The sequence below is a fragment of the Lytechinus pictus genome, chromosome 5 (genome assembly GCF_037042905.1).
Source record: "Lytechinus pictus isolate F3 Inbred chromosome 5, Lp3.0, whole genome shotgun sequence".
Classification (NCBI taxonomy): Eukaryota; Metazoa; Echinodermata; class Echinoidea; order Temnopleuroida; family Toxopneustidae; genus Lytechinus; species Lytechinus pictus.
In genome coordinates this window covers 48,394,696-48,421,707 of record NC_087249.1, presented here as the reverse complement: position 1 = coordinate 48,421,707, position 27,012 = coordinate 48,394,696, and the positions used below count along the sequence as shown (strand labels likewise).

The following is a 27,012-nucleotide window of genomic DNA, read 5'->3' as shown; positions in this document are numbered from 1 at the left end:
AATTAGTTCTTTAAAATGTTCATTGTGGAAAATGCACTTTCGCACCTGTATGTATAGATCCAAACATGGTGAGAACAGCGCTGGTCATCTAATAAGAAATTAGATCGAACAGACAGAAAAGACTCCACTGAACTTTGTTTAAAAGTCAAATTAATTTGACTGCCATTACTTTTATTACTGTTAGGTCTACACGGATACAAAATGTAATTATATTGAGCTATGTTTCATTTTGTGACATAAAAGTGATTGAAAAAAAAACCCAGCAGAGAGTCTCACAGGCCGTATATAGTTTGAGAACCCCTGCAGGTCTCGGGTTTAGTCGCGCAGAATGGAAATAATCTTTCTCTCTGCCCCTCGCTCTACTATTTTCCGGTCCCACACACATTCTCTTTCCTTCCCCACATAGCTGGGGAGCGTTTCATGAAGAAATTATTAGACAAGCCCTGTTTTATCCGACAGTTACCATAGTAACAATCAGGGGCTGCGGAGGGAATTTGAAAGTGGGGGGCACAGGTGAAAAGGGACATTTTTTCGAAATCTTAAATCAAAGAAAACAAACGGTTTATTTACAGTGGTGTATATATATAATGAGCCAAAAATTTCCGGGCGGCTAGATATGTCGTAGCACGTTAAATTTGCGAGGGAGCAAAGCGAGCGAGTGAGCAAAAATTTTGACATTTTTATAACTAAAATTCATTTTTGTGATAGATTTTGACATAAAGTATTAAAAAAATATTATTTCACCCATCTCTCTTTCTTCTTCTGTCCTTTCTCCGTTTTTTCTTGGTCGTGGAAAATTGGGGGGGGGGGGGCAAGAGCCCCCAAGCTCCCCGCATCTGTACGCCACTGCTTATCTACCCCACTCACATGACTCATGTATGACTCATTTGACTCATAGTATGATTATTACAAGTTTTTTCCTTCATAAGTAGCAACATTTTTGCAATATTAGAATACTGTTTTTCTTGTTCTAAAAGATATGAAAGTGCATTGTGCCCCCAGTATCGCCGCTCCTGGTAACAGTGAATATCATCCAATCAGAATCAGGGAAAGTTGTCAGATCTGACGACTTGTCGGACAAAAATAATGATGAAACACTCACCAGGTCTCTTACAAAATAATTATTTCAATACTTACAAGAATCATAAAACGATACCACCGAAGTTCGAAATGTTTACGTGTATTTATTTACAAACTGTCAGTACAAAACTGTATAGGCTGCATACATTTTATATGGCACATATAATAACTTCATATAATGATTATATATATATATATATATATATATCGTGCTGTACCGTTATTTCTTTTTTAAGCTTTGCATTTTTTATTCGTCAGGAAAACAATCAAAATTTACAAAACATGCGTTACATCTTGAATAAATTAAAACATAGATCATCGGTGTCTTACATAAAAATATCGTATATAAAATTGTTCTGTATCCTTTTTCCCTTCGGTCTATTGATCGTCTTGTCGGCACGACCGGGGTTCAAGTTAAATGATTTTGAGTGCTGTACCGTTATTACTTTGTTGGATCAATCATGACTTGAATATAATGACGATTATTTGATAAGTATGAAGAACAAATTATTAGGATCGATTAACTAGCCCATATATTCTGGTACCATTTCAAAGTCCACTGGCATCGTGGGAACAGAAACCAATGCCGATAGATGTGTAAAGAGAAAAAAAAAAAAAAAAAAAAAAATACAAACTGAATTTTAATAACTGTAATAATGCGTTTTTTTTCCATAATGGGCCAGGATCACCCACATACAGGGGTGAGTAAGAAAGTCCTTCATCTCACAGTATCCAAAGTGCATGTTTCAAAAGTGTGGAACGAAGCGTGGGATTTTCCTCACACTGTTAAATTCGGGCAATTTAACCAACAGTGTGAATGACATCTTGGCATAGAATACACCATGAACACATTGGGAACACACTATGAAGCCGCAGTAAACATAAAGAGAACGAACTATGAACATACCGTGAATATACTGTGGACATACTGTGAACATACTATGAAAACATTATGAACACACAGTGAATACACTATGAACACACATTAACACACTGTGAACATACTTTGAACACACTATGGGCACATTGTGAACACACTGTGAACACAATATGAACAAACTGTGGACATACTGAAAACAAACTGTGAACACATTATGAAAACACTGTGATCAATACTTTGCCTCACTGTGTTCTTTCCGTCATTGGGGCGGTGTGTCACAATGCTATGGTATTTATAAAGTATTTATATAAAGTATTATATATACAAAGATCTAATTGACATGTCTAAATATCCATTGTGGTGTGAAATATTGTTGACGACTTAATTCCGGTTGGATAGAGAATATTTTACATTAAAAAGGGATATCAACCCCACGACACAATTAAAACGCGTTTTAATTAGAAACAAATGGAATAAACTAATGAAACAATACGAATAAAAATATTCACATTGTAAATTCTATTGGAATAACGTTTTTTGTAGTTAAAGCATTATCTTAAATCTTAATCAAATTCAACTTCTACAACATATGTCTATTTTCTGTGATCAAATTGAACAGCATGATACATAACATTGTACAGGCCTATATCAATTAATCACGTACAGTCATTTCAATACTTTCTGAGTAATACTTTAGATAAAAAATAAACATGGACATGTAAAATACGTAGGAACACACGTACCGATTCTTACATTATTTTCAATTAGCACCACACAATAAAGAAGAAGACAAAAAAGAACTGCGATTTATCTAGAGAGTGGATAACACTGATCTGAATACTATCATAGTGTATAGTAATAATGAACAAATCAGTGGTGGATTACTATTAATCAATGCAAACGAACGTAGAGGGCGTCAACATATCAGTACCAGAGTAAGTACTGCCAGTGGCGTACTGTGGGTCACGGCATTGCGGGGGCACCAGCAAAAATTTTGAGTCACTCGCGAAGCGCGTGACTCAAGAGGGGCATTCTAAGGCTTGTTTGTAGGAATTCACTAAGACCATACGTATTTCACTAACCGAATGATGCGAGCGCGAAGCGCGAGCTGAAAATTGTTGATATTCACATTAGAAAAAGGGACATTTTAAGGACTGATTTTAGGAATTCATGAAAAGCAGACATATATCACCAATCCAATAATGCGAACGTAAGCACGGACAGGAAATGTTTTATGTTAAGACCTTAAAATGGGGCAATCACTTTAAGTAGTCATGAAAAAGAAGCAGATGTCACTACATAAAACAATAATAACTCGAAGTGCGAGGAAATATATTTGGTGTATATTGACTTGAAAACGGGAGGTTTTAGTACAACAGGATTATATATCTCGTTAAACAGACAATGCGAGCACCAGGAACAATGAAGACATAGGCCCTGAGCAAATTATGTTCTATAAAGTTATAAAAAAATGTTTCTTGTAATATAACATAATTATAATGAAAAATAATTTCTTCTTTCCCGCTCACGTTTGTCTTCTATTCTCCCTCTCTTTTTTTCGCCAGCCGATTAAGGGGGGGGGCACGTGCCCCCCCGTAGTTAAGCCACTGAGTGCTGCATTATGAGTAGACACCCATATACGTTCGTTGATTAAGACATTTCTGTTCTTCAATCTTTCTTCTAAATAATTTAATAACTATATTCTGAGGCTTCTGTCCCGATTCGAGAGGAAGTAAACATAACATAACACAGTGAAATGTTTTTAATCACAATTATATATAATTAGCTGGGAACTTTTCTTTATATAAGTTCAGGTGTGGTGACCTTCAGCACTGTCTTCTACTGATGCAGGCGCCATTAAGCAGCACCTGGCCCGCCAGGCAATGGCACCCAGCCACGCAGGCGGTCGTGGGGGCCGCACACCGTTCTCCATCGGGGTCCGAACAGGTAGGTTGGCACGGGGGACCACATTCATCATATACCATCGACGATGGACATTCTAATGCTGTAAGTGCAATCAAAATAGAACAAACAAAATAAAAGCTTCACTTCAAGTTTCATTTATTTTTCCCCAAGATATCTAGAAATATATGTAACAGACAATGGAAAACAATGTACTTCAAAATAATTCAAGAAAGTACGGAAGGTAACGACCAAAGAAGAGGGGGGGGGGGGGACTTGTATGAGGTAAATCCAAAACAACAAAGTACTTATACACAATATTGTGATGATCATTATAGATAATAAAAACAAAAAATATACATATAATAGAGTACTTATACATCAAAATACCATAAAATCGAAATATCAGGTTAGAAAGAAAACCTACATTTAAACCTGAACTGGATGGGATGGGGGGGGGGGGGGGGGGAGCCAGACAAGTCTAGGAATTTGATAATAAAAATATTCTGTATTTCCTTTTAATAACAAATAGGGCCTACCGAAGGTTTAACTGAATATGAAAAGTATAAAACAAAGTATAAAAAAGGTGGGCAGTTCGTTCAGCTTGTAAGGAAGATATACTGGATTAATAAACAAAGTTAAGAAAAAAGTCATCCCTTCCTATTTATTGTTCGAAATCATTATGATAGATGCAAATTCTTTTCTTTTTACTTATATTTTCCAATTTCAACATAAAATTAAGCAATTTAAATGCAAACGGAAAAGCACAATTGTCAAATTTTTGGAATTTATTGCTATACTGTATACATGAAATAGAGAAGTACTGGACTTGGAATCGTCAAGCTGATCCTATTGGAATGAAATTAGCATCTCGAAGACACTGCCTTCAAAGTGTATGCCGTTAAAACCTGATAGTTTTTCCTTTGGTACTTCAAGACAGGGGCCTCGGAAGCGGGGGGGGGGGGGGGCTTCAGCCCCCATTTTTTTCCCAAACCGTGTACAAAAACGTAAAAATTACCATATGATAGTGATTTTTTGCATGGTCAGCCCCCCACTTTGAAAACCGTTCCGCGGCCCCTGCAAGAGTGACTTAATATGGGTCAACTCCTTGAAAAAAATTAGGGGCACCAGTTAAAATGCCATTAAAATGCCACGAATATGACAAAAACATTATCAATCCCAGCATTCCATAGAAAAGCGGTTTAAAAAAAAATCCCACTTTAGAATAGGGTTAAACCCATTTTGTTGGTAAGAAGTCAGAATTACCACAATAGGATAACTTTCTCCAGCCTTGAATCTCCTGACCAAGCTGGCGATGGCACTCGTTATTGTAAGATGAAACAGCCTCGCAGTGGCACGGCTGACGAACGCCACACGTGCAGGCATCCTCAATGCAATTAGTGATGTATGGCTTCGGATCCACCATCTTGTTGCAGTCCTTGAAGGCTTTCTTGAGGAGAACGCGGCATTTCTTAAACGCAAGGCCAAAGTCTTTGTAGCTGACCGAGGAACAGCTTCCGATTTTCAGGTAGCCGAAAGTCAAAGGACGAGTATTTCTTTGCTTGCAGTACCTGCATTAAAGTGGCAATATCAAAGTTGTATGATGGTTTATTCATTCATTTTTAAATTGAACTTTGGATGATAAGATCTCACACACGAATCACTTTCAACATGTTTTAAATATTAACAAGTGGAATGCCTCTGGCCGTCTTACCTGCATCACGCGATTCAATATAGCAGCAGTGCTGATTTTGAAAACTACTATAACTCGCACAAGATGTTCAGTGATACTTGGTTACTCTTATTTCCACGTTTTATGAACTAGACCAATACACTTATAGAGATATGATGGCAATTCAACAAATACCCCCAACGTGGCCAAAGTTCTTTGAACTTACATGACCTTTGACCTTGATCATGTGACCTGAAACTTGCACAGGATGTTCAGTGATACTTGATTACTCTTATGTCCAAGTTTTATGAACTAGACCAACACACTTTCAAATTTATGGCTGTAATTCAACAAATACCCCAATTTGGCCAAAGTTCATTGACCCTAAATGACCTTTGACCTTGATCATGTGACCTGAAACTTGCACAGGATATTTAGTAATACTTGATTACTATTATGTCCAAGTTTCATGAATCAGATCCATAAACTTTCAAAGTTATGATGGTAATTCAACAGATACCCCCAATTCGGCCAAAGTTCATTGACCCTAAATGACCTTTGACCTTGGTCATGTGACGTGAAACTCATGCAGGATGTTCAGTGATATTTGATTAACCTTATGTATAAGTTTCATGAACTAGGTCCATATATTTTCTAAGTTATGATGACATTTCAAAAACTTAACCTTAGGTTAAGATTTTGATGTTGATTCCCCCAACATGGTCTAAGTTCATTGACCCTAAATGACCTTTGACCTTGGTCATGTGACATGAAACTCAGGCAGGATGTTCAGTAATACTTGATTAACCTTATGGCCAAGTTTCATGAACTAGGTCCATATACTTTCTAAGTTATGCTGTCATTTCAAAAACTTAACCTCAGGTTAAGATTTGGTGTTGACGCCGCCGCCGCCGTCGCCATCGGAAAAGCGGCGCCTATAGTCTCACTCTGCTATGCAGGTGAGACAAAAATGCGGTGAGGAAGAGTTATATAGGATCAAATTGCTTATGTACATCATCCAGTATAATAGAGAGGACTATTAGAATATGCTCACTTTTGAAGTGGTATATGGCTTATCACTTCTTAAAAAAAAAAAAAAAAGAAATTTAGGAAAGAAAAGGAAAAAAATGAATATATATGAATTCCGTTTTTTTTTTTTTTTTTTTTTTTTTTTTGGGGGGGGGGGGGGGGCTGTTACACCCACAAATGTAATAATCGCCCACAAATGTAATAACGCCCACAAATGTAATAACACTTTACCCACAAATGTAATAACGCCCACAAATGTAATAACACTTTACCCACAAATGTAATAATTTCACCCACAAATGTAATAATGCACTTTACCCACAAATGTAATAATTTTTGATCGCCCACAAATGTAATAATGACTTTACCCACAAATGTAATAAATTTGAAGGGATTTTTGGCGAATCCGTTCTAAACTAAAATCCTATAGTAATGCGTTCATATAGCACAAATGTGCAAAGTCTTTTTTCCAGACCTGGTTAATAAAACATTATAGTACAAGTCCAAGGTCTTTTTCCAGACCCGGTTGTTTCAAAATTATAATATACGTCCAAAGTCTTTTCTCCAGACCCGGTTAATTCAAAAATTGTAATGCAGGTCCAAAGTCTTTTTTTCAGACCCAGTTGTTTCAAAAATTGTAATATAAGTCCAAAGTCTTTTTTCCAGACCCGGTTGTTTCAAAAATTATAATGCAGGTCCAAAGTCTTTTTTCCAGACCCGGTTAATTCAAAAGTTATAATATACGTCCGAAGTCTTTTTTCCAGACCCGGTTAATCAAAAATTTATAATGTAAGTCCAAAGTCTTTTTTCCAGACCCGGTTAATTAAAAAATTATAATATACGTCCAAAGTCTTTATTCCAGACCCGTTTAATAAAAAAATTATAATGCAAGTCCAAAGTCTTTTTTTCCAGACCCCGTTGTTTAAAAAATTATAATGCAAGTCCAAAGTCTTTTTCCCAGACCCGGTTAATTCAAAAATTACAATATATGTCCAAAGTCTTTTTTCCAGACCCGGTTAATTCAAAAATTACAATATATGTCCAAAGTCTTTTTTCCAGACCCGGTTAATTCAAAAATTATAATATACATCCAAAGTCTTTTTTCCAGACCCGTTTAATTCAAAAATTACAATATATGTCCAAAGTCTTTTTTTCAGACCCGGTTATTTCAAAAATTTTGATATAAGTCCAAAGTCTTTCATCCAGACCCGGTTGTTAAAAAAATTATAATATACGTCCAAAGTCTTTTTCCAGACCCGGTTGTTTGAAAAATTATAATGCAGGTCCAAAGTATTTTTTCCAGACCCGGTTAATTCAAAAGTTATAATATACGTCCGAAGTCTTTTTTCCAGACCCGGTTAATCAAAAATTTATAATGTAAGTCCAAAGTCTTTTTTCCAGACCCGGTTAATTAAAAAATTATAATATACGTCCAAAGTCTTTATTCCAGACCCGTTTAATAAAAAAATTATAATGCAAGTCCAAAGTCTTTTTTTCCAGACCCCGTTGTTTAAAAAATTATAATGCAAGTCCAAAGTCTTTTTCCCAGACCCGGTTAATTCAAAAATTACAATATATGTCCAAAGTCTTTTTTCCAGACCCGGTTAATTCAAAAATTATAATATAAGTCCTAAGTCTTTTTTCCAGACCCGATTGTTTCAAGAATTATAATATACATCCAAAGTCTTTTTTCCAGACCCGTTTAATTCAAAAATTACAATATATGTCCAAAGTCTTTTTTTCAGACCCGGTTATTTCAAAAATTTTGATATAAGTCCAAAGTCTTTCATCCAGACCCGGTTGTTAAAAAAATTATAATATACGTCCAAAGTCTTTTTCCAGACCCGGTTGTTTGAAAAATTATAATGCAGGTCCAAAGTCTTTTTTCCAGACCCGGTTAATTCAAAAGTTATAATATACGTCCGAAGTCTTTTTTCCAGACCCGGTTAATCAAAAATTTATAATGTCAGTCCAAAGTCTTTTTTCCAGACCCGGTTAATTAAAAAATTATAATATACGTCCAAAGTCTTTATTCCAGACCCGTTTAATTAAAAAATTATAATGCAAGTCCAAAGTCTTTTTTTCCAGACCCCGTTGTTAAAAAAATTATAATGCAAGTCCAAAGTCTTTTTCCCAGACCCGGTTAATTAAAAAATTACAATATATGTCCAAAGTCTTTTTTCCAGACCCGGTTAATTCAAAAATTATAATATAAGTCCTAAGTCTTTTTTCCAGACCCGATTGTTTCAAGAATTATAATATACATCCAAAGTCTTTTTTCCAGACCTGTTTAATTAAAAAATTACAATATATGTCCAAAGTCTTTTTTTCAGACCCGGTTATTTCAAAAATGTTGATATAAGTCCAAAGTCTTTCATCCAGACCCGGTTGTTAAAAAAATTATAATATACGTCCAAAGTCTTTTTCCAGACCCGGTTGTTTGAAAAGTTATTATATAAGTCAAAACTAAGATACGATAATGATATTCGAGTGGAATAAAAATGAGAATCAAGCTTAGACTTTTCTCCAGACCCAGTTTATTAAAACTGGTGGAAAAGTAACAAAGACCCCAATTCTCTTATTAATGTTCAATAACATAGAAATATAGCGTAGTCTTTCCTCCAGACCCAGATCTTTCAAATAAGAAATGAATAATAATAATAATAAATTAGTAGTAATAAAAAAGCAAGCAAAGACCCACGATCCTATTTATGTTGAATAACATGGAAATATAGCGTAGTTTTTCCTCAAGACCCAGATCTTTCAAATAACAAATGAATAATAATAATAATAATAAATTAGTAATAATAAAAAATCAAACAAAGACCCACGATCCTATTTATGTTGAATAACATGGAAGTATAGCGTAGTCTTTCCTCAAGACCCAGATCTTTCAAATAACAAATGAATAATAATAATGATAATAAATTAGTAATAATAAAAAAGCCAACAAAGACCCACGATCCTATTTATGTTAAATAACATGGAAATATAGCGTAGTCTTTCCTCCAGACCCAGATCTTTCAAATAAGAAATGATGAATAATAATAATAAATTAGTAATAATAAAAAAGCAAACAAAGACCCACGATCCTCTTTATGTTGAAAAACATGGAAATATAGCGTAGTCTTTCCTCCAGACCCAATTATTTCAAAATAACCAAAATCATTAAAAAAGAATAACGGAATCTATGGACCAACTATCCTTCAAACTAAGAACCTTCAATAAATAAAAGTTTAGAGAGTTTTCTTTATTCCAGACCTTGTCATTTTCAAAAAATAAGATAAATGAAATCCTTATAACTAAGACACAATCATATTCTTGTGCCTGTTCAACATGAATAAGATGATTGGGGGAGTATTTCATCAACATTTATGTCCGACAAGTTGTCAGATCTGACAACTGTCCTTGATGTTGATTGGCTAAGAAGCAGTGCTACCATGGTAAGTGTCGGATAAAACGTCAGACAACTCCTTTCATGAAATGCTCCCCGGACTCTAAGTTTTGATGTTTTTTTTAATTATAAATTTCTTTGCCAGGAAGAAAAAGTGAATGTTTAATTACATCATTTATTACAGGATGTTAGGCTGGAAGAGGGATAATTTTTTTTTGTTCTTTTTTTAATAAACTGGTCTGGTCAAATTAAGTATGCGTTATCACAAGGGTTTCATAGTTTGGAAGATGCTGGGGTCTAAGTTTTAAGATTAATTTTTCGCTTAATTTGTATTTTTTAAGAGAACTGCGTGATGGTTAAAGACAACACTCTAAGTCCAAGCATTTTAAGTGGTTTTAATTTTGAAGATTGGTCTTAGCTGTGATTTTTTTTCAATATTTTTTTATCTTTTAAATAACCGAGTCTAGACGAAAGACTAAGCATAATACTCGTGTTATTCCACAAGAATAAGAATATGACAAAGTCTTTTGTTTTTAAGATTGTTAAAATCATTTTTAAATTACTGGGTCTGGAATAAAGAGAATGCTCTAAACATGTGCTTTTCTACATGCATGGTCTTAATTTGGAGGATTGTTGGTTTTATTGATTTTTTATTCTTGAAATAATTGTGTCTGGAGGAAAGTCGATCTTCGACAGTCGGTCTTCATGTTATTCCACAGTAATTTTATTATTGGGTATTCGATTTAGAATATTTGTACAAACTATTTTATTTTTTTTAAATAATAACCAAGTCTGGAGAAAGGATGTTTGCTTAACCCATGCATTATTACAGTGTTTTGTAGGGGTCGTAGTCATGGGCGGAAATCCCAGGGGGACGTGTCCCCCCTACTCAAATTAGTAGGGGGACACACTATCAAATGTTCCCCCTACTATTTCTGGTCTTCTATGATGGTAAGAAATTCATTATTCAAAATCGAAATAAAACATGTATTTTAGGACGAGATGACCTTACTTTCGGGTGATAACCTTTTTTTTTTTGCTTGTCAAATTTTCGAGACCCTTGTCCCCCTACCTTTTGGGAGAGATTTCCGCCCCTGGTCGTAGTACTATTTTTAAAAAATGGGTGTGGGGTAAAGACATATTTTTTTACTGGGTGAAACTTTGGAAAATTGGTCTTAGATTTGAAGTTTTTTAATTCATTTTTTGAATAGCCGGGTCTGGAGGAAAGAGTACGCCTGATTCTCAACTTACCCTTAGCGCATATATTCACAATATACGCCGTATAAGTTGAAACAACAACAAAGACATTAATTCCACTAGTTTTAATTAACTGGGTCTGGAGGAAAGACTAAGCTCGATTCTCATCTTTATTCCACTGGAATATCATTATCGTATCTTAGTATGGACTTAATACTTATATTAAAATTTTTGAAATAAACAGGTCTGGAAAAAGACTTTGGACTTATATTAACATTTTAAAAACAACCGGGTCTGGAAAAAGACTTGGACTTATATTATAATTTTTTTAACAACCTGGTCTGGAAAAAAGACTTTGGACTTATATTGTAATTGTTTGATTATCCAGGTCTGGAGAAAAGACTACGCTTGATTCTCAATTTACTCTTAGCGCATATATTCACAATATATGCCATATAAGCTGAAACAACAACAAAGACATTAATTCCACCAGTTTTAATTAACTGGTCTGGAGAAAAGACTAAGCTCGATTCTCAGTTTTTTCCCCACTGGAATATCATTATTGTATCTTAGTTTGGACTTATATTAAGATTTTTTAAACAACTGGGTCTGAAAAAAAGACTTTGGACTTATATTATAATTTTTGAAACAACCGGGTCTGGAAAAAAGACTTTGGACTTATTTTTTAAACAACCGGGACTGAAAAAAAGACTTTGGACTTATATTATTATTTTTGAAACAACCGGGTCTGGAAAAAAAGACTTTGGACATATATTATAATTTTTTAAACAACCGGGTCTGGAAAAACACTTTGGACTTAAATTATAATTATTGAAACAACCGGGTCTGAAAAAAAGACTTTGGACTTATATTATAATTTTTGTAACAAGTGGGTCTGGAAAAAGACTTTGGATTTATATTACAATTTTTTAAACAACCAGGTCTGAAAAAAGACTTTGGACTTGCATTATAATTTTTTAATTAACCGGGTCTGGAAAAAAGACTTTGGACGTACATTATAATTTTGAAACAACCGGGTCTGGAAAAAGACTTTGGACTTGTACTATAATGTTTTATTAACCGGGTCTGGAAAAAAGACTTTGCACATTTGTGCTTTATGAAGGATTTACTATACTATAGGATTTTAGTTTAGAACGGATTCGCCAAAAATCCCTTCAAATTTATTACACTTGTGGGTAAAGTCATTATTACATTTGTGGGCGATCAAAAATTATTACATTTGTGGGTAAAGTGCATTATTACATTTGTGGGTGAAATTATTACATTTGTGGGTAAAGTGTTATTACATTTGTGGGCGTTATTACATTTGTGGGTAAAGTGTTATTACATTTGTGGGCGTTATTACATTTGTGGGTGCAACAGGGGCACAGAGTCTAGCTTACTTGTATCCTTCGACTTTCCAGCTGTGGAGCAATTCCTTGTTCTTGGATGTTGAGATACCTTGCCTCGTCATCTTATCGTCTTTCTTGTTCCCATTCATATTCCCGCACAATCCTTGGACGCCGGAACGGTGCGTTACGGTCAAATCCAGGCGGACCCCGCCCGACTGCGACCACGTCACGGTCAATCCCTTATTTGAGAAAACCTCGATATCTCCGTCCCCGACCTGTGCAATGCGAACGTTCGCCGGCTTGCGGTGTGCATACGGTAGCGAGACGACTTCGTCTTGGACGAACACCCTGCCACTGACAGTGATCTTGACTTCGACACAGTCGATGTACACGAAAACGGCTATGCCGAGCCGGGTTTGATTGGTGTCGATGAATTGGTGCTCTACGTGGACTTCGAAATTAGAAGTACCGCTGTAGTCTCGGGTGAGTAAGTATCGGCATTCCCCGTGCTGGTCAAATACGTATTTATCAAATGTTTCGTAGTTGCCACTGTTGCTCATGGAACATGTTTTCATCTCTTCAAAACAAGTGATAAAATTGCAGAAAACCATTAAACAACTTTGGTTACAAATTTGTTTTTCCCGTTACTGTATATCAAGTATGTTCTGTCTAATCATTGTCATCAACAGTATATTCCTCATATTTTTTTAAAGAGTGTTGGCTTTGGTAGAAATCAAGAAAGATTTAAGATGGTATGTCAGAAAGGAATTTTTGAAAAAAGCTTTGAATTCCTTGTTATATCTAATCCTAGCTTCTATTTTCCTTTTTGATAACAACTGTATTCACAAAATACGACTGTACAAAAGAGGATTATATAAACCGGCAACAGGCCTATGCAACAATATCAAACAAATGTTTTTACTCTCTGAAAAGGGAACAATATCAAAGACGCTACTCACACAGTAAAGCATTATTGAGAAATAAAACATAAATGACTACAAGCAATATTTGACATCTAGAAAAGCGTCAGGCATGAGGGATGGTAACTAATTTATTTAACTACTTTGAAAAGGCCTTGCATCTTAGCAAAAAAAACAAGACCGTAATCTTTTAATGACAATAGTATTCAATAATTATTTTTAAGGTGACTCAATAACAACAATAATTTGTACATTCATTTTTGCGCAATCACTATGACTTATACTCAACTGCGCATTACAGAGTAAAGAGTATGCTGCCCAGTATGCTGTGTTGTCTATACTAAACTGATACTTCTAACATGTCTAATGATTCTAAAATGTAATTGCTGAGTCAAATGCGGCTATTATGCTTCAAGTATGAATCTGTGGAAATGTTGAAAAATGGATATGTTGCTAGCCTTTGAACTATTATTCGCCTTACCTGGCATACAGATGGGGCAGCAGTCACCAGGCAAAATGACCTCTGTTTCCATCTGCAGATAAAAACCAAACAAATTAAAGAAAGTTTAATATTGTTATTTATTCATTAATTGCGATGTATTAAAAATTAGGCCATGAGCCATTTCAAAAAGTAGTTTTCCAGGAGGAAATTATTATGTAAAGGAATAGACATTAATACACAAATGTAACATAAAAACAAGTTAAAATATGAACAATATCTCAAATACATCGATAAAAACGGTAACATTATTACAAATACTGAAATACTCACACAATAAAGCAGTAAAGAGTTATTGAGAAATAAAACAAATCATGCGTACACAACGGATGAGAAGGTGGAGTAGACGTAATCAAAACAGATTAAGTGCAATTGCAGGAGAAAGTTTTACTTAAAACAAATCAACCCCCTAATCCCTAGCGAATCGGCAAGCCAAGCTAGACCATTTTTTAATAAGACAGTACTTTTCCCGCCGATAAATGGCATTAGGATGGAGCCAAAAGAGACAAAAAAAAAAGAAATTAGATGATAGTTTACATGCATACAGCTGTTGTGAACATGTTTGATTTCAATCATGTTTATGTAAAATGTGATATTTTCGTGTTTGATTTTTGTATTTTATTTTTCTATTAAAGGGGGAAAGCCACTTTAAGAACAGTCTTATGAGACAATCTAAGATTACATTTCTAACTTTCTTTCTTGCTCTCTAAATTCAAAGCTAATCTAGTCCTTCATCAGACTCTTGGGGTGAAACTATACGGGACCGATTCCTTTGGAGTGAACTGTAAATCCTTGTAGAGTGCACTATAGCTCCTACTGGAGTGAACTGAACATCGTTTTAGACCCTTTCACTTTTAAAGTTGGTAGAAATAATACCACTCTCAAACGATGCAATTTTCTCACTCCAAAATGACTGGTCTTTCGTCTCACCAAAGAGGAATGTGTAAGGGATACCTCTGTAAGTAAAATATCTTTCAAGAATCCACGAGTTGTAGCATGGCCCAGGGAAGCGGGGGTGCTGAAGATTTACCTGGGGGATACTGCGTGTTATTCACCATATGCAGCACCCCTGGAAATCTCGTAGGTGTGCTAAATAGCAGAAATGTAACCAAATGACCTTCATTTTGTATTGAGACCCTTTTTTTCTGTTCATTTTTTTCTGGGTTGTACCAACCTCTTGGCAGAGTAGTCTAGGACATGGTTTCGGTACACATTCAGATCTTCCATTTTGGCAAGAACATTGGGCACAGTCTTCTTCCCATGTATCCTCAGCCTGAAACGAAATGCAAAGAAAGATTGAATTAATTAAGGACAACACAACACAACACAGCCACATAAACTATCTGCTCCACGCTAAAACTGACATGTTAATTCAGGAATTTAAATGTTGGAGTAGTGACAACCTTTTCCAAACGTTATATCTAAATCAAGCAAAATAATTGTTTGATCGAATATCTTAAAGTGGTAGATGGAACATTTGGGAAAGCTTATTAACTCCTTTAAAACTTTAGTTTTTAGCGTGTAGATTGTACTTGATTTCATACCCCATGCAATATTCTGATGATATATGCCTAGCAAAAAGAATGATTAAAGATATATTTGTGACCAACCACCACAACACCAACGATCAATCACCGCCCTAAATAGTACATCCTAAGCTTTAAGATGATATTTAACTTGTCAACATTGATAAAATAACCCACAAAAGTACATGTACTTGATTGAATGCAGAAGAAATTCTGCGAGGGCTTCAAAAACATGGAGAAAACGACGTTTGCCGTTCGGGGCTCACTCAATCTTAGTGATACTTCCAAGCAGTCCGCAAAAACTAGTGTCAAAGAAACTCTTGTACTGTATCTTGTTTTCTAATCAACTGTACGTTACTTGAGATTTTGACAGTTTGAAGAAGAAAAAGTACTCTTCCTGATAAGCTAATTCGTCAGTTTCTCCTTTTGCCTTTTGAAAACCAAATGAATATTTTGGCTATTTATAGAGAATTACCCTGTCGACTTATTCATCTTATTGCTGGTATCGGGTTGTCTGGTCACAATTGCTACTCTTAATTATATTCATACCTTAAAAAACAAAACAAAAACAAGCGCACAACTAGTTAACAAGAATGGGTATAGCATTTCATTTATTTGCATGCAGGATAAAGCAGCATTGTTGATTGCATGGATTGTTCACGGGCATAGGTGCCGTGGCCTGGGATCGAACCCCGGACTTTCCATGTATAGTCAGGCGCCTTAGACTACTCGGCCACGGCACCTCAAACATTCGTACCTGTCCACGAATAAGTCCCCAAGGAGCAAAAGAAGTACAGTATGCCTACCTACAAACATTCCCTATTAATTAACAATAGATCCAGTGACCAACATCATTGTGTAACAATACAATTGTGATGATTTTTATATACTGGAATAATCAACTTTTGAACATAATATAAATTCATCTTTACTTACCGAATGAAATTTTCCATAGTGTTTGCAGAAGTTTACAGCTAAAAAAATCCAAAGAAGAAATGTTAGGGTGCACTTAGCTTTGGAGTTTCACAAAATACCCTTAAAGTGGATTTTATAGATTCAATGCTGTAAATATCGAATCTAGCTACATACAATGTGATTCAACGACTAATAAACTAAATAATATTAGAATAAGAAACTCTAAAACTGGGTTCTTTTGGTACAAAATTTATTGTCAGACTAATTTAGAAAAAAATGCAACATGAAATTCAAAAGATGGTTAAATACTAATGGAATTTAAAGGTCAATGTAACAAACTGAATATCATAGTCTTTGAGGAACTCGTGGACAAACATAATTATATTATTCTTCGAAGGAGATAACCATTAAAAGGAAAGCTTCAACTGGTTTTTAATTAAACAAAACAACTAGCATAGTTCTTGACATGAACATTGTATACCTAATACCATGTGACATGTTCTGTATACTTCTAAAGACATATGAATCAAAATAATTCTACAGATTAATTACGCAATAATGTAAATGATATATTTCATAAATGGGAAGATATGGGGACCTTCGATCGAATTTAAGATTGATAAGACACCCTCAAGATGAGAAATATTTTAGAAATGTTGGTTTTCTTACAGTTACAAGTTTTTTGATCGGGTTGAAGGGCGTAACCTTGACGACAAGAGCAAACAAATGATCCAATGGTGTTCTGACATTGATGAGTACACCCTCCGTTGTTAACCGAACACTCGTTGATATCTGTATTGTTTGGAAAAAATAAAGGTATTCATTGGGCAATTTGTTTGTACAATCATCATGATATTGGGAAGAAGTGACACAAAGAGAAAAAAATAACACGAGGAAGGAAATGTAAATAAGGGTATATGGTATTGTACTGGTACTGATAAAAAAATGATGTTATATTTCATGATCTTAATAATTGAATTCCCTAATCGTCGCTTAATGCCCCTAATCACCCAAAATAACTTATTTTGCAGACTGCTGAAAAAAGTTTAACAAATTATTCCATTGAAAATAGTGATTTTCAGTGACTATTTGCTCTGCAGCGATCGAATATAAAGATTTTGGTAGCCTATGGTCAGTGAAAATCAGTAGGTATATCATGAAATTCTTCCTCTATCTCTAAAGTTGAAGAACATTGATTAACCAAATTCTTCATTTATTTCTCGAATCAAGAAAATGACTGTATAATCATTTAGCTAATCTAAACAAAAGCTATTTGAAATGTAATTTCTTGTTTCTCATGTCTCACAAAAATTGACTTAGATTTATTTCTATACAATTCCCAAAATATTCTGATCGGAATTATTCATGATGGAACTGCAAAAAAATAGCAAAATAATTTTTGGAATAAAAAACAAACAAAGATGGCAGATAAGAGAACAGCATAACAGAAGAACAGTCCATTTTAGATTGATTCATGAAAAAAAATCCGTCCAATCCGTCAATGGTAAGATTATTGCATGATTGGGATTTGAAATAGTGTACATCTGAATGACCAGTTTGCATCAGTGTAGAGTCATCCAAGCTCGCTTTCAGTTTTTCTAAATTGTGAAGGAACTTCCCTTAAAAGTATAAGATGTCAAAATCGATCCAAGTAGATTTGCAAATGTTGGAAAGCGCATGATGTTGCTATTGATTAGAGAGAAAATACGAGCAAGGGGTTTTCAGCGCCATTAAGAAGTTTGGGGTAACATATCAAGATTACCTTCAAACAAATATGGGGGTGATGATGGTGGTGCTGATAGTGATACTAGTGATGGTGATGATGATGGGTGATGATAATGGTAATGATGATGCTGGTGGTGATTATGATGACTATGATGATGGTACATGGTAGTGATGGTGATTATGATGATGGTAATGATGATGATCATAATGATGATGATGAATGTTGTGGTGGGGATGATGATGATGGTGATGCTAGTGGTGATGACGATGACTATGGTAACGATGATGGCATGACAATGACGACGATGATGATGACAATGATGATGATGATGGGGTGATGACGGTGGTGATGACGATGGTGATGATGACGTTGAGGATTAAGACACTCACCAAATTGGCAACGTCGTCCAGTGAAACCGTCAGGGCACTGACAGATTGGATGTCCATTTTGAATGGTACATTCTCCCCCTTGTTGGCATTGCAGACCACGACAATCACCTCGATGTCCACATGATCCAACTGTGATAAACAGAAATGACGAAAGAACATAGGCAAAGTGATGGACAGAAGCATTAGGTTTTCAATTATAGGCCATCATAGACTCCAATACCCGTTTCAAAAACAGTTTTATTACCATTCTTCTTCTTCTTTTTTTTTGGAAGTGATGAAAAAGAGTCAGGGAGCGTTATATCTAAATTAGTTGTCTGACAATTTGTCAGATCCGATAACTTTCCTTGATTTTGATTGGATGAAAAGCACTGTTACCATGATAACGGTCAAAATGTCCGGCAAGTCCTTTCAGAAAACGCTCCCCAGGTTTCATTGGTAACAATACAGGATTATAGCCAAACTCCTAAACTATCACATTCGTAACAAAAGTAAGTGTCATGAGCGTCATATGTATTTTTTTTTAATTCAACGCACCGCAATGACTGATATGTAACTGTGTTTTTTGGTATGACATTTTAATGGTTTATTTTTAATAGGATTTAAAGAAATCATTATTAACAGCCTTGTTTATTATTATAACATTATCATTATGATTATTGTTTGTATTATCATCATCGTTATTATGATGATCACGATTACAACTGCTATTTACCATCATGTTCATTCATTATTTTTATCATTATTGAACTATTATTATCACCACTATTTATCATTCTTATCATTTTGTATGATCATAATCATCATCGTCATTATTGCTATTATATTTTCTGTTATCAATATTAATATTTTGCTTATTGTTATTTGTTCTACAATCATCATTATCAACATAATCCATCTTTTTCAGTACTCTCACCATTGCAGATCTCCGACCTTTCACTTCTTCGCAAAGCTCCTCGTAAACCAGTCGACAGCTGGGCCCAAGATAGTGCGTTACCAGACTGAGAGCAGCAGGTTCTCAGCGACCGAACCTCCTCTCCAGTCATCGCGTAATCCCATATATTAACCTAAATGTAAGAACGTTTTAATTTTGTAGGAATTTGACAGTTTTTTGTGTCAAATAATTTTTTTTTCCGAATGAATGATTGTGTTTTATCATCTTATTCTTAATGACAATTTCCATCAAACCATTACTCTTTCATTTTTGTGTATACTTTCTTCCCTTCACCTCAAATCAAATGAGTAAATGAATTCTCAAATCTACTGTAGAAGAAATAGGTTTTCCCCCTATTTGTCTACGGCATTTAAAATTACAAATGATATTTATATACCCTTACATATAGCATTTATTTCAACAATTGTTGTTTTGTTTAATAGAAAGTTGTTTTAAGCAGAATGGTTCCAGCTCTGAGTCCTAGCCTAAATCTCGAAGTATACATTCAACGGAACTTCCTCTAGGAATACTTATCAGAAAATCCTTTGTTCGATATCAATTGGGCCATTCCAAGCATAAGGAATTATACATATCTTTCAACAATAGGTTCTGTTTCATGTTATACGACACAATTACCATGAAAATAATTTAAACATTAGACAATGAGGTAAAGAAACGAATCTCACTTGTGATAAACTCCCAATGAATGTTTCCTTGGCGACGTATGATCCGTTGTAGGTGTCTTGATCTTGGCCTAGAATAAAAATTCCTCTTCCTTTCACGAAGGTCCCAGTAGATAGACCCGTTCCCGATGCTGCTTCCGAACCGTCCAGATAGTACGCCCAGGCCCCAGTTTCACTGGTCCAAGTTACTGCGATAAAGTGCCAGTTGGTGTCGCTGTAAGGGGGTATGATGTTATCCGACGATTAGGGTAGTGAGGATCGGAGGGCCGTGAGTAATCAATGATTTAAAAAGCTAATTCAGTGGTCATTCTATTATAATTTGGTTTTAATATTGCCTGTATGATGATTCCCTTTTATGTGAAAGGCATTGTTGAGACCGACCTAAAAAAACCCTGTTTCTGTGTACCCACCTGTTAGCCTGCTGGTACGTAAACGCCGACTGTCCATTCACGAAGAAGACAAAGCTATTGTAGTCTAAAAGTGTTATGGTGTTATCTACGTCGCTTGCGCCATTTGGCCCTCTGGTCGCATATGAGATGGGAGTTCCAAAGTTATCTTGATCAGAAGTCTTCATCCAGAAAGCTAGGGTGAATTCATAGAGGTCGGGTAATACTCCCTCTAAAGCAACCCTGTCAGCCGTTCGTGCGGCTGGGAAAGACAGGTCGTAGTCTTTCGGCAGTTCTAAAGTAAGATGGGAATAAAGAAGCAAACTTGGACACGTTTCCATATGAAATGACCATCTACATATTCTACTGATATAATAATATTCAGTTAATTACACGCTAGTTAAATAGCAACTTCGAAAAGTCTTGTCTACGTAATACCACGGTAAATCGTTACCACTTCAGTTCATTAACAGAAAAAAAATCATCCAAGATTTAGATTTGACATTGATACGTTTGTCTTAGCCTTAAACGATCTATTCACCTGATTGAAACAAACTTTTTGAAACACAGTCGTAAATGCAGTTTCGTTTGAAAGTTTCAAAACCTTATCAGAAAGTATCTTTTTGATAATTCTTACACTTCCTCATAACGTGCAATCAAGTTATGTTTTATCTTTACGAACGTCTCAAGAGATCAAATATCCCGATTTAAAAAAAGGAGGAAAAAGAGAGAAATACAAGGGGAAGCAGAAGAAGAAGAAGAAGAAGGAGAAAAGGAGAAGAAAAATGAAGAAGAATAATAATGAGATGAATAAAAAGAATGAGGGGGAGAATAAGAGGCACCTGTTTGGCAATGGCGTCCATTGAAGCCAAGAGGACAGATACAATTGTAGCCATCGATAGCATCCTCACAGGTCCCTCCATTTTGACAAGTGATGCTAAGTTCTTGGCATTCATCAATGTTGATCTCACAATCCCGTCCCCGGAACCCTGGCGGACAAGTGCAGGTGTAACTGTTCCTAGACGTTGTACAGGTTGCGTCTCCATGGCACGGGGAGGATCGGCAGTGGTCACTGGTCAGCTCGCACAACCGTCCCGTGTAGCCAGGGGCGCAGCAGCAGCTGAAGTTCTGAAAATGACAAATAGCACTGATCGACCACAAAATGCATTTTCTTTTGATTTTAAGAATGATGCGAGAATGTAGGTCTCTTTAATGAAAAGGGTCAGAGAGTATTTTTCTGTTATTAGAGTTAAATGTTTTGATGGAGAAGGTGATGATTTGATGTTTTTATCTACGATTATGTTGTATTATTGTAAATATATTCAGTTTGGTCCTTGGACTTTTGTATCATTCATCTATGTTTTAAACCGAATATATAAATAATAATAAATAAATAGGCCTACCACATTGGCATGAAATAACAGAAATTTGAAATTGAGAAGCGAATAGATTCAAACATCCTCATTACAATTCGTCGAATTGCCAACTCGTCTACTATCATTTGGTCTACCATCAGTTAGTCCACTCACCACATGGTCTACTTTCATTTAGTCTAATGCCATTCCGTCTAACAACCAGTTGGTCCAATAGCCATTTAGTCCATAGACCATTTGGTCTTATTGGACTAAGTATCAAATTGTGCAAAATGAATGACAATGAAATAGATATAAGATCAACTGGTTATGAGACGAAATGGTCATAGACGAAATGGTGATTAGACAAAGTGATGATTGGACCAAATGGTTGCTAGACGATATGTTGCTAGACGGAATGGCATTAGACTAAATAAAAGTAGACCATGTGGTGAGTTGACGAGTTGGCAGTAGACGAATTGGCAATTTACCCATACTTGTACATAGCTTCTTCATTATAAACGCTTTGGGCCTATTGGAAAAGGTGCAGTATAAGAATTATCAATGATATTAATAATAATGACGACGATGATGATAATGATGATGAAGATGATATCAATGACGATAATAGTATTAGTTGTAATAATAACAACACAATAATATTATTGTTATGATATTAATAATAATGATTTAATTATTAATAACGATACTATTATTGATGTAATGTTATTAATAACAATATTATTGTCATAGTATTAATATTTTTTTCCTTATTTATAACGTACCTTTTCTTGTACTTCTCTAAGTTCTCTTTACTTTTATGTTTTTGCTCTCTTCTAAGCGCCTTGAGCATAATCAGAATGGAAAAGACGCTATATAAATCCAATGTATTATTATTATTGTTATCATAATAAATGAAATAAAATTGTAATAGAAATTAATGATAATAATACTGATGAAAATATCAATGAAAATACTATTAGTAATAATGATAGTAATGAACATAGTAAAAGGGTCATTATTTCAAACTAATTTGGTAGTTTACTCACAGACTTGAGATCGATGCAAGATCCCCCATGTTGACACGGATCCGAAGCGCAGTCATAAAGGTTAATCTCGCAGTGTTCTCCCGCAAAACCTTCAGCGCATGCGCAGGTGTAAGAAGCTATCCCATCCACACAAGTAGAGCCATAACGGCAGTCGGCTAGAAAAATAAAGTGCATTTAAAACTCCAATAAATGTGGGACTGAAATGAAATGTGGGATTCTATTTCATTATTTTAGAAATAGTTTTATTGAAGTATTTGTATCGATGGTAAAGTTGCGTATGAAATAAGAAAAAAATAACAAGCAAACAAACACAAAACCTACAAAAACGAATTAACACCAAACTCATATTGCTTTTTCTGAGAATTATGAGCAAGAGACCGAGCTCCCCTCAAAATAATAACTGTGTACCCAAAGAAAAAGATTATCATAAAATGAAATAATGTTCACGTTTTAATTGTTCTGTCATAGATTTGTCTTTAAAAAATCAGCAAAAATGATTACCAAAGAAATCTGAATATTTTTTTAAAATAACAAAATAATATACGGTGAACACATAATGACAATGATCATACATAAATACATCCAAGTACTTTTAAGTACATAAACTTGTAATGTGATCTTTGCCTCCCTTTTGATTCTTTCAAACTTGAGAGAAACAAAGAGGAGAAAAGACGAAGTCCATGTAAATTTGCTACTTATCGATAAATTTCTACAGCTTTGAGGAATATTTCGCGGAAATTTGTTTTCTTCAATCTCACAAATTATTTTCAAAAATCATCTTTTGAAAAAGAAATATGTTAATTGCATTCATTGAGGTAGTTATTGTAGAAATAGAATTGTTAAGTAAAAAAAACCTTCTTTCTGGGCCCCTCTTTGAAAAATGATGGCTTTTTGACAACACTCACCATCAAGACAATCATTTATGTTAATCTGGCAGTTCTCCCCCATGAAACCATTTGCACACTCGCAAACGTAGGCATTCACTAGGTTGATGCAGGTTCCGTTGTTCAGGCAGACGTCGTTCCCGTAGCACTCGTCGATGTCCAATTCGCAGTTATCGCCCGTAAAACCGGGAGGGCAGACGCACTCGTAGCCGCGCGTGATGTCCACACAAGTCGCTCCATCCGCACATGGATTCGACTCGCATTCGTTGATAACTGGCGGGAAAGTAGAGGTTTATTTCAGTTTTGATAACTCGTGTACTGTCTAGATTTCCGGATTAATTCAACTATAACTGTGTGTATCAATACTTCACACTCTTCAGAAATGGCATACGTATCTGAACTTTAAATGGGGGAAAAAATTCTGACAACTAGAAAAAAGAAAGCAAAAATCTCCCGAAGTACGCTAGTGCTCATAAGTTAAAAAATTAGAAAAATGGGTTGCCTATCAACATATTATTTTATGAACGTTGAGGTTGATTCGGGGGAAAAAGATGGGCGGATGTACTTACGAGAGAGTGTAATAATTATGTCATGACCCCACCAAGGTGTTATCTTTAGAAAGGGATAGCATAAAAAGAATTTGATAGTAAAAACGAAAAAGTTAAGACGATTGGGGGAGAATGAAAAAAAATGTAAACGAAGAAACGAGATACAATCCGAAAGAGTCCTGGGCTACTAGAATATTATGGAGGGGAGTAACTTCGGAAGATAAAGGAAGCTAGACAGATAGAGGAAATATTCCATGGTCACTCTAATGTGAGGAAAAGAATTTGATTAAACTGGTGGGAAATTGTGAGTACACCATTGCCCAATTTATATCAGGTGTCTCTTTGACCAAGCTAACGTTTGCGTTGTGACAACCTCGGTACAACGATAAATTTTCAAACTACTAACAAATTAAAAATATCCTGAAAGTACTTTATCTTACTCTGACAGTACTGTATGGCATGCGCCCTCTCACGGTGGGTGTACTTATCACCAGGACACAGCGTACACGAGGTCTGACTAGCTCGCGGTTGGTACGTTCCCTTAGGACAATCTTGGCAAGGAGCAAACCCTGTCGGTGAAAATGTACCTCGAGGACAAATATCTGTCAGATGAAAGAACAATAGTTTCATACTTCTGAATAATATTTTATATCTGAAAATTCCTTTTAAGGATATATTTAAGAGATTGAGCTTTCATATCCATGTATATAGAAATACTTAATTGCGGGAGTGTATATAATTGCAGCCTCATACGTGCATGAGCAGTATGTTAGAAAAGAGATTTCCATTGGTATTTTTTCCGAGAAAGTAATTACTTTCTCTTTCATGGAAAGTTAAATACTATTAACGATCATTGTAGAAGCAAATTCTATTTTTATCAGGGAAGTATATTGCCCCTCTCTCTCTCCACTCTCATCGCCGTCATTCATTTTCTCGAGATTGAATAATGGTTCGCGACGATTTTCAGAAATTGAAAGTGACCTACTTGTACAATACTCGACGTCAGTGTTGCCATTCGTCCATGTTGTCAACCCATCAGGACATGCGTTACACTCTGTTGAACCACGGTCAGGCTCGTAGGTACCAATTGGACACGCGCTGCACGACTCAACACCACTCATGGAATAGGTTCCTGGCCGACAACGAGCTAATGTGTTGGATACAAGAAATCAACATTAATTGATAAGAGTTGGTTGGTACGATTTAAAGCATACTGCTAACTTCATGACTTTTAACAAAGAACATACACCAAACCCTGAGAAAGAATCACCAAAAATAATCTTTCCATGTTCTCTCTCTGCCGGACGCATTAGCAAAAGTTGATGATTCACGCATTCTCCATCAGATTTCATAATCTAAAGTAACCAGAAGCTCTCCATAATTTGGGGACATTTTTATCAAAAGAATGCAATTTTTATGGTGTATAAACATGGTAAATGTTCAGTGGTAACGAAGCTTATAATTCCAATTATAATACTTATAATTGCTTATTAATTGCACTTAACACAGTTATGCAGCGTAATATCCTTTGCTAGTTTGCTTTATATGCTTTAGGAGATCAGCTTTTTTACTTTGAAGCTTTTAGTGCTTGGTGGGTATTTCATAAAGTTGTTCATAAATTACGAACAACTTTAAGAACGATTGTTGATCGTTTCTGAGTAGTTAAATCCACATCAATGAAATAACCTTAAGTAAGGATAACCAGTTCGTAAAGTCACTCGTATGTTACGAACAGCTTTCTGAAACACCCACCAGGTATTCCGTCAGGATGACATCTGAGGACAGTGAAAGGACTGGAGCGGATGGAAATTAGGACACTATTTCTTGTCTCATCCATCACTGCGTTTGCTGGGAAAGTGCATATAGTTGCCATTGTATACCTTTCATCATCAACAGAAATTGAACAGGACACCAATACTTACATTTGCATTTGAAGGCGGACTTGGCTCCAGGGTTGGCAGTAGATGTGTCCGCAGGGCAGTTCCGGCAGGTGGTATTGCCGTATTGGTCTTGGAAGGTTCCTACCGGACATCTCTCACATACACCCATGTTCTCGAAAGTTCCAGGGGCACAAGGAACTAGTTTGGAAGAATAACCACATCATCAAGATCATTCCATAAAACCTCCCTTCTAAAGAATATACTCGCGATCACTTGCATTGAATTGTTTCAATAATTTACTGAAACAGTTTTGAATGCCTCGGCCCCACTGCTAACTCCTTGAAAAAAATGCGCATGTAACGATGAAATTGATCAGCAATAGATATTTTCCCCGATTGATTGCAAAGCTTTTGTTTCCGGTCATGAACATGTTAAAAATCATACTCGGCTGACAAGCGGTGATATGAATCAAAGATACATTATTGTACTATGCAGCTTATATATTCCCCATAGGTCAATTTCACTTAGCTATGGTCTGTTGCTATCCTTGTATTACACATTCCCTAGGCCATTCGTTAACAAGAAATAATTACCGCAGCTCCCGTTTGATGATGGAACATGGCCGGCCTCGCATATGACTGAATATTCCAGTTGGAGAAAAGGATCATCGCTCAGAGCCAAGTCGATTCCACCCACGCGTAGTGTCACGTTACCACTGGCAATACTGTCTTGTGCGGAAATAGTAGCTGCTTCGACGTATTCCAAGATATTGAAATCTGGCCCAACGGTTTCCTACGGAAGAAGGAGTACGAGAAATA

The 27,012-nt window shown here is 35.6% G+C and overlaps 1 protein-coding gene across 2 annotated transcripts in view; it reads right to left on the bottom strand.

Moving 5' to 3' along the window:
• Positions 1 to 1,678: 1,678 nt before the first annotated feature.
• The window catches only part of LOC129261161 (sushi, von Willebrand factor type A, EGF and pentraxin domain-containing protein 1-like), a 41,610-nt gene continuing 16,276 nt past the window's right edge, over positions 1,679 to 27,012 (bottom strand). For both annotated transcript variants that reach the window (XM_054899220.2, XM_064099127.1), the window contains exons 12-29: positions 26,788 to 26,986; positions 26,237 to 26,392; positions 25,300 to 25,461; positions 24,755 to 24,916; positions 23,788 to 24,039; positions 22,883 to 23,037; positions 21,324 to 21,609; positions 20,506 to 20,776; positions 20,099 to 20,309; positions 19,395 to 19,545; positions 18,482 to 18,610; positions 17,036 to 17,158; positions 16,388 to 16,425; positions 15,100 to 15,198; positions 13,908 to 13,959; positions 12,558 to 13,083; positions 5,129 to 5,433; positions 1,679 to 3,965 (exon numbers count right to left, since the gene is read on the bottom strand). In XM_054899220.2, coding sequence (XP_054755195.2) covers positions 3,787 to 3,965; positions 5,129 to 5,433; positions 12,558 to 13,083; positions 13,908 to 13,959; positions 15,100 to 15,198; positions 16,388 to 16,425; positions 17,036 to 17,158; positions 18,482 to 18,610; positions 19,395 to 19,545; positions 20,099 to 20,309; positions 20,506 to 20,776; positions 21,324 to 21,609; positions 22,883 to 23,037; positions 23,788 to 24,039; positions 24,755 to 24,916; positions 25,300 to 25,461; positions 26,237 to 26,392; positions 26,788 to 26,986 — 3,456 coding nt within the window. In that variant the 3' untranslated portion in view covers positions 1,679 to 3,786. The remainder of the gene's footprint in view (positions 3,966 to 5,128; positions 5,434 to 12,557; positions 13,084 to 13,907; positions 13,960 to 15,099; positions 15,199 to 16,387; positions 16,426 to 17,035; positions 17,159 to 18,481; positions 18,611 to 19,394; positions 19,546 to 20,098; positions 20,310 to 20,505; positions 20,777 to 21,323; positions 21,610 to 22,882; positions 23,038 to 23,787; positions 24,040 to 24,754; positions 24,917 to 25,299; positions 25,462 to 26,236; positions 26,393 to 26,787; positions 26,987 to 27,012) is intronic.